This window comes from Bactrocera oleae, chromosome 3 (assembly GCF_042242935.1).
Source record: "Bactrocera oleae isolate idBacOlea1 chromosome 3, idBacOlea1, whole genome shotgun sequence".
NCBI lineage: Eukaryota > Metazoa > Arthropoda > Insecta > Diptera > Tephritidae > Bactrocera > Bactrocera oleae.
In genome coordinates, this window is record NC_091537.1 from 89,657,103 (window position 1) to 89,666,229 (window position 9,127).

The 9,127-nt window shown below is 39.2% G+C and overlaps 1 protein-coding gene across 1 annotated transcript; it reads right to left on the bottom strand.

Moving 5' to 3' along the window:
• Nucleotides 1-217: 217 nt before the first annotated feature.
• On the bottom strand, nucleotides 218-7,105 carry hbt (headbutt; the record flags this gene model as incomplete). The annotated part of the gene is made up of 4 exons (XM_036359930.2): nucleotides 218-2,295; nucleotides 4,568-4,748; nucleotides 4,805-5,168; nucleotides 5,252-7,105. Coding segments are annotated over 4 exons (3,201 nt in total), but the record flags the coding sequence as incomplete, so codon positions are not given.
• Nucleotides 7,106-9,127: the final 2,022 nt, after the last annotated feature.

A 9,127-nucleotide genomic window follows, 5' to 3' on the forward strand; every position in this document is an offset into this window, starting at 1 on the left:
TAGCTTTATCATTGAATCGATTTTAAGCATATTTAGAATTAAATTTTTTATATACTACGTATTTAAAATATATTAAAAAAAAAAATAAAAATAAAAAAATAAAAATATTGAAAGAAAAAAGAAAAAAATAAAAAATTAAATAAAAAAGGACCACGAAATAGTTGTTTTAAAAATTTTTGATCAAACAATTTAAAACTAAAATGCATTTTGCGCATACTTTTACCTTCTTAGCAAAGAAAATTTTACAAATTAACATTAAAAATCAAAATTAATATAGAAAGTAAAATAAAATATGTCAAAATTTCGGCGTAATTGACAGCTCACTTTAATTTTCCTAATAACTAAGTAGTGCTAACCTCATAATATTAAATAAAATACTGTTACGTTAAAAGTAACAAAAAAATCATAACCTCAAAATATTTAAGAAAATACTGTCACGCTAATCATAATTTTAAACTATCTAAATGAGCAAGAAAATGGTAGCTTAAAAAATGCTTTCAGCAACTCTGATATGTGTTTGCGCGCGCTAATTAACAAATTAATTTTTTTTTTATATTTACTTAAATAAATAAAAACAATTTAATTTAAAAAAAAAATTGTTTTAAAAATACAAGCATTTTTTAACTAATCTTTTGTTGAACACTTCTGTTATAACTCTTGAGCACCTCATTTTTCATAAGCTTCGCTATGGTTCTCGCTTGTAATAATCTACCGTTACCATTTTCTCTCTCTTTTCCAAACAAACTAATTTATATACATAAATAACTATTTGTAAAAAAAAATAATGACGAGCTCGGCTTTTAAAGGAACACATATGAATCGGCAAACAAGTCACTAAACATCTGCTCTCCTTAACCACACTTCTCGGCATTCTACATTAACACTAACTTGTACATTTATTTGATTATAAAAATTATTCAACCCCACCATAGGCCCCATACCGCATTTGTATTCATATAAAATTTTCCAGTTTTCTTTGTTTTTCTCTCTTTCTTTGTCCTTTAGTCCATCCTAGCGCTCGCACATACGCCCGTTTCGTTAACCTCAAATGCAAACGCCAATACCCGACACCATAACAACGGAGCCACTGAACACTGTCTAGTAGTAAAATTGAAACTAATACCAACAACAATGTGCGCATACAACAACAATACACACACGCACACACATAGTTACAAAAATGCAGGCACACTGTGACGCTAACAAATCAATACTGGCCGGCCGCTTGTGTAGCCAATGTCTAGGAGCTGGCATTGGCAGCGACGCGCTTAACAGCATTTCGCGCATTCCGATTTGACTTTGGCGGCTGCTTCGAGCGCTGCGGCTGCTGCCTTTTCCGCCGCTTCGATGGCCGCTTGTGCTTCCGCCTTGGCATGCGCTTCCGCTTCGGCCTCGGCTTCGGCGCGTCGCTTCGCCGCCTGACATTGCGCACAGTGTTTCTCCAAGAATTTCATGGACAAGTGGAACGTATATCGGTGCCGGGTACAACGCCTTTACATCTTGTATTCCACAATCTTGTTTGGATTCAGGAATTGCTCACGCTGTGCCGCATCCAAGTGGGCGACGGTGCGACTTAAGCCGGATGCACTGCCAGCTCCGGGTGAGGAGTGCTTTTGTTGCTGAGGTTGTTGTTGTTGCTGCTGCTGCTGCTGTTGCGACTGCTGTTGTGCCTGTTGCTGCTGTGACTGCTGCTGTTGTTTGTGCTGCTGTTGTTGTTGCTGATGTTTATTTTGATTATTGTTTTCCGGCTGGTAGTAACCGCCAGCGCTGAGCACACCGACATTCACGCCGGCCACAACGGGCTGCTGCTGGTAGCCAGAGTACTGCGGATAGTAAGGCGGTGTGGTATGTTGTGTACCGCCACCGCCACCTACCCCGCCGCTTCCCATGTCTACCGTTTGAACATTTCCGCTCGGCTGATGCTGAAACTGCTGCTGTTGCTGCTGATATTGTTGCTGTTGTTGTTGCTGCAGATGTCCGTGCTGATGATGGTGATGCGCGCTGCGCGGCTGCTCGGAATGCAATATCGGATATTGCTGCTGATGCGAGTATTCCTGCGAAGTGCCGCCGCCTAGACGCGCCGTGGACTCGTCGTGCAGCCCCTCGCCCATGTCACCGTCGCGGTTGTGCGCGCCGCGTATGCAAAGCTTGGTGAAGAGCCAGACGCGCGTGCGGTAGAGCATATAGCAGCAGAAATGCACCACAAAGACGAATATTATGGCACACACGGTGACAATAATGGCCTTACCCGGTTTGGTCCAGTCTAGCATCGGGTAAATGTAGACGTTGTTCTTTCTGTGAACAAAAAGTTGTGGCGTTTGTGAGAAAAGCAGCGTCCATTATTTATTTATCGGTGATGTCGCATATAGCGAACGACGGTATTAAGGTGTAAATGTGTGCAGGAAACTTAATAGTGATGTGGAAACCAAACCAAAAAGTGATGTGCAGGGTTGCCATGTGTATTTTACGATATTTTGTACTTTTAAAATTAATTTTTGGTTTTTTAATTTTGAGCAATACATATGTATAATTTTAGCTAAAATAAATATTTATAAATCTAATATAATTAAATGCAAAACGTGTATTTTGTGTACTACAAGTACAGTTAAAAATGACTTTATTGCACAAATCAAGAAAATATAAAATAAAGCACACATACATATACACATATATTTAAAAAATTCAGAATCTAATAACTGTTTTAAAATTTACCATACAAGTATGTATGATTGTAGTGAATTAAAACTCAAATTGTAATACAAAATAACAAAATATTTACAGCGTAAACTATCCTTTACGAAAACTATTTTGTAGACATAACATACCATCTGATCAAATTTGGCTCGGACTGATTCATTTAAACTGCGCACAAACCGTATAGATAAAATTTTGTTTTTAATTTTTTGATACAACCTTGTTTTGTATTCGGTGATGTTTGATCTCCAAATATTATTTAGTATGTGTTTGGAATCTGTTTATTTACGCCAGAAAAGGTTTCAAGGCGATTTTTACCATGCAAAAAAGTGATGAACCAGTTTGGTTTGGGTTTTGTATTTCAAATGAAATGACAGCTACGAAATCGTTAAATATAATACAGAAGTGTTTTCGGGAGTTTATTTGATTACGAACACAAGTTTTTGAGTGACACAAAGTATTCAGTGAAGGTCACCGTATTCTCTCCGTGTGACTTTTCTGGCTCAAAAGGAATCCAGTTTGAGGACGATAACAAAGATTTATATTTAAATACGTAAAAATCGCAAGTCCGAGTCAAATTTGATCAGATGGTATATACTGAAATTGGATATAATATTTTCTCCAAACTGCTGGGCGGAGACAGAAAGAGACATCCATAAAATGCAGCAAGTTGAGATGTAATATAAATAAGCAACCGAAATGATGAGTTCTGACGGAACCATGAGTAACAAAAAATGGACAACAAAGCTTTTTCTCTTATCAATAACGACGATATATATAGAAGGAATACTGCTTCATATCTGACGACTCAGCAGAATTGATCAGAAAGTTATAATTTATAGGGCATATCTGTAGCGACAAGCTGATCGAGACTAAGCTACAAAAATTTCTTGACTGAAACTGGTTGCACCAGCTATCCTTGATCTGTCGAAAAAATTTGAAGGATCCCTTAATTTTAGTTAGATAGACTTGTGGAACTAACACATTTAACTAAATAATAATTTTGGATTTTTCATTTTGCTTTCTATTTTCTTGGCTTTTGTGACATTGTCTATTAGATACTTTCAACAAGTAGCGAAAAACAGTGATCCAAGAATAATGGCAGCATGAAGTTAAAGACTAGCATTACACAGTTGAATAAAACTATGAAAGATAAACGGTCCCACGGAAGTTTGCCCCTGAGTATTTGACAATAGATGATTTTCTGTGCTGATCTCACCATATCTAGTATAACTGTACGTTACATCTTTACTTGTTGGATCTTTTCCCCACATTTCTGGTTTGCCTTCAGTGTTATCCTATTAGTAGAAGAGCCTACAACTTTCAAGACGACACCGAATGGTTAAAGAGTTTTGTAAAATATTTTTTGGCAGAAATATGCTCGAAGGCTTGGCATGTGAAGAATATGGATCGAAATAGATGTTCGCTTACGATTACTTCACCATAGTTCTACAGTTTTAGTAGCTTTGTTTGTCAATGTTTTCGAAAATCAGGTTATTGATATAGTAATATCTCATATAAAATTTTTTCGCATGACCAAATCAGAGTAACAACAAGAAATGTTCTATATATAGGGGCTCAAGAAACTCAGCTCTTTATCCTAGAACGTAAAGAAATTTTAGGTAATAGTGGCATTATAGGTATATTATCAAGTATTTTATAGGCAGTGCCTTTGAAGCTCATCATAATTTGACATGTGATGAATGTGTGAAAAAATGAAAAATTGTTAAGTAAAACTGAGAAGAAAAATCAAAATTAAATTAATGTAAATATATCTCAATTAGATCGTGTACATGCTCACATAAATAAAATTGTGTTCTCATAATATACATATGTAGGTGAAAGTTTTGAATTAGAAAATATCAGTACTCACCTATCTGTGCCACCAGCTATGAAGTATATACCCGTAAATATGCCATAAGCCAAGCCGATGCCGGTCGTGAAGTAGACATGACTCAATTTAATCGGATGTCCGACAATAGCTAAATCGATGAGCATAATCACCGAATTGAACACATGCACCATTATATTTAAAGCGTCTATTTTGTGGATTTCTGCAAATAAAACGAAGAGCTAAAAATAAAATTCCTAAATGCTTTGAGATGCATACCTGGATCGTGCACCAACAACCAATAGCACATCGTTATTATGAACGAATACACGGTGGCACATGTGTAAAGCACCCAGTAGATATGATGCAGGCGGCTTTTGCGCACCTGACGCACAACCTCGAAATCCTCACGCTCTACCATCATGCCCTGCGTTACAATCCACGCCGCCAGCCAAGCCTGCACCGTACAGAAGAGCAGACCCCAATGTGTCAAGTAGATCCACCATTTTGCATAATGATTCTCGAAGTGCTCTTCGGAGCGTCCGATGTCGAGTAGTGAGCAAACGAGTGCAGCGAGGCAGGTGATTGCCGTTAGCCAGCGGTAAAAAAGATAGACGATGCGCACTTGGGTGTTCCGTTGCCACTAAGAGTGAGGTTTACAGACATGGATGGAGGGTTAATAGCAGTTCATGGTGATCACAGAGAGTTGACTCATTGTAGACTTACCTGACACAGATAGAAATTGTGCCGGTGCACGTGCTCCGGCGTAAATTTGGGGAAACAACTATTCCACAAACGGCTAACCATCATTCTTTTTTGGCCGACGCAGGACGTCGGATCGTCGGTAATGTTATTGAACTCCTCGCAGCTGTCGTCGTGTTGCGGTAAACGCGTCGTCGTTGTACGTTGTTGGTGGTGGTAGTGTTGTGCTTGGCGCTGGTATTGTTGTTGTGGCTGCTGTTGTTGTTGCTGCTGCTGCTGCTGTAGTTGTGGCTGTTGCTGTTGAGGTGACGTCTTGTTGCTGTGTACGGACAACTGCGGATATAGAAAATCCGTCGGTGTCGGTGGCGGTGTCGCCACTGGTATTGGTGATTCGCTTGCGATACTATTCTCTGGTGCTGTGATCGTAAGCGCCGGATAGGTGAATGGACGCAATGACCTATTGAGCACAGGCGATAGTATCGGCTCTTCTTCTTCGTCAATATCGATGTCGTCGAGTCCGACGAGATCGGTGCTGCTGTCGAAGTCGAGATTGAGATGGGTGGTAGTGGTGGTGGTGGTGTTGTAGTCAAGACCCCAATCGAATTCAAGTTCGAGTGCGCGCACAAGTTCGTCGTGTACGTCAGTCTCTGGTTCCGGTTCTGGTACCGGGATATCAAGATCTTCAAGATCCTCGACGTTAAGGCCCAAGCCAATGTCGTGACCAATGTGGTCAACGTCGTTAACGTCAACACCGACGCCGACGCCCACGTCGAGATCGAGATCAAGATCAAGTTCAAGATCAGTATCCGGCTCGGCTTCAAGTGCCGGCGATGGTACGCTGCAACGTGCTGCAACGTCCAATAGATAATCGGCAGCAAGACTGCTGCCACGTCGCGATGACGACGATTTGTAAGCGTAAGCGCCAGAGTGTAGCGACGCGCGTTCGTATTCGTAATCACTGGTATCGAGATCAAGGCCCAACCCCAGACCAAGTCCCAAACCGTATGCGCTGCTGCTGGCACCACAACCACCAGCCCTGCTGCTTGCCGCTGTCGATGTGAAGGCGAGCAAGGGGCGCGCGTGTGCAAGTGCCGCTGGCGACGTGCGTCCGTATGTGGCACCAAGTGAGCCGGCGGTAAGGTAATTACTGCCAATACTACCGCTGATGCTGCCACTACCGCCGCTGCCACTCGAGTGATACCAACGATAGTTGCGGCCGATGGGTGTGAGACCGCCTACGCCGCTATCGCTGCCGCTCGTGCCGAGATAAGCGCCGCCGTATGTACCGCCGCCGTACGAACCGTACGATCCGTATGCGCTATAAGTCGAACTGTGATGACTCGGTGTGTGGTGATTCGAGCTGGTGTTAGTTGTTGGTGGCGGCGGCGCCGTATAATAATTACACGCCTGTTGTGCCTGCTGTTTTGACAGCGATTGTTGTTGCTGCAGCTGCTGCTGTTGCAGCTGTTGTTGCTGCTGTTTTTGTAGTTGTAGTTGCTGCTGTTGTAATTGATGTTGTTGTATAAGTAGTTGTTGTTGTTGTAGATGATGTTGCTGATGATGTGAGTGTTGATGAAGATGTGTATATGAGGGGGCGGGCGAATGGGTCGGTGTGGAACGTGAACTGGTGATATTATAATTATGATTGTAGTTGTAGTTGTAGTAGTTGTAATGCTGTGGCAACTGCTGATACTGTGAATACTTCTGCTGGTACGGTTGATGCTGATACTTCTGATACTGTTGGTACTTCTGGTACTGTTGATACTGCTGCGGTATGGGGCCACTAGTTGGCTCTGGACGAAAGTAAAGCTGCGCGTAATCCAATGTGATGGTGTGGTGACGGATGGGTATGTGTTTATATGGAGGCGTTGTTACTGATTAAAATGCTTGGTGTGGATTACAAACGGTTTTTATTTAATATATCTTTTATTTTTCGGTTATATAACTTGATTAATCGCGTTAATCACTGCTTGTGATTGTAAATGTTTGTCTCTTTCTCTCTTTTCTTATTGCGTCGTTGAATCGTTCCGTAATCGGACTTTTATGCTGCACAAAACTGCAAGTAAAAGTGAAAAAATAAAATAAAAATTGTATTAATTAGTTGAAGCATAACAACAAATGCATTTCTGTATAAATGCCTAAGTAATCTTATTACAATGCTACTATTGTTACGTATACGTCGTGGAGCTCACGCGAATTAGAAAGGATTATGAATTGAGCACAATTTAATTAACTTTGACCGTTATCTGTATATAGGGGGTTAGTGAGGCAGTAAAGCAATAGCAGTTGGTCGTTATATACTTTATATAAAAAATAAATATAATATATATTATATGACGGACTTAGTTAAATGCAAAATTAACAAGATTTTTGTAAAAACTTTGCGATTTCTGCTGCTTTTGTTGGGAATGTGGGATACTTTACTACGAAATCTTTGAATCAAAATTTTAAAGAAATCTATTATTTTCGCATCAAATTGAAAATTTTATTTAGCATAGTTGGAATGTTCCGATTTAGTGCCTCGTTTTATTCGATAAAATGATGGCATTCGCAAGGTAAGCTCATAATGCTACTCTCATAACAACCCCGTCCCTAATGACTGAAAACTGGTGCAATCGAGGTTCTCTTAAGCTGCAATAAACAGGAACGAGTAGTAACCAAGGGTCAAACTATAAGGTGGAGGAATAAAGACCTCTCAACCAAGCTACTAGCGCTTTTAGCGAGTCACTGTCTATGTGTGTGTTCGCGTGTGATTTTTCGTATTTGGCCTTATTCAAATGATTTCAAATAATTTTTGAGCAATGTTTAGCTCCTGGTCAATCGAAAGAGTGCCTATATGACGGCTCCATTATTTTATAAATATTTTCGACCTTCCAGAGCGTGGTACATATATGACATTAAAACTACCGGAATGAAATCGTCGCAACCATAATTGTGCATTATTGTTTCTTAGCGTATCAGAACCATAAACGGTAATCCGATTTTCAGCCGCGTGAGCGAAGCAATCAAAAAACTGTCTGCCAAGTTTTTTAGTAGAAAATCATAGCTTTATAACGCAATATAGCGTAACCCAATCGAATGCGAGATACATATTACTATAGCCACCTATTGGAAAAGTAGCGGATTTATTTTTACTATGTATATAACTAGATGTACATACACTAGACAATCTCTCATGGTAATATTAACGCATATATGTGTAAGCCAGTCTGTGGTCCTAAAAACATAATAATATCAAAAATATTAAAAATTCTTTTAACAAGCAAAGTGAAATTGAATTGAATTTTAAATACAAAATGGTATTAAATTCAATCACAGCCTTTTGCTAAAAACTGCTGCAACAATACTAATAATAGTGCAATTTTGGTATATGACCATGGCGTATGAGTAACTATAGTTGCAAGGTCGTGGGGAAAAGCTCAACCGCACGTGTCGGCGGAAAAATTCGCAGAAATTAACTCATAGTTAAAAAATGTTTTGCTGGAAAAGTGTGTGCACAGGGGCTTACATTGATTAATGTGTATATTAGGGTAGAGCGAAAAATTTTATTTTGTTTTTTGCTAAGCCTGCGGGTAAAATATGTAGATTATAAAAAAAGAAAATTTTTGGACACAAAAAATTTCTTTTAACATGTATCTCAGTTTTCAAGTAAATTTTTGAGTCCGCCGCAGATGTTAAAAATATTTTTTTTGTCTAAAATTTTTCTTCTTTTATAATCTACATATGTTACCCGCAGGCTAAGCAAAAAACAAAAAGTTTTTTTTTCGCTCCCCCCTAGTGTATATGTACATATTTTACTGCAAATATTTGAATTTTTATTTTTATATAACGCAAAAATTAAAATTTTTATAGAGTAAAATTATAATTTCGAATTTTATTAATATATTTTAATATGTTTAT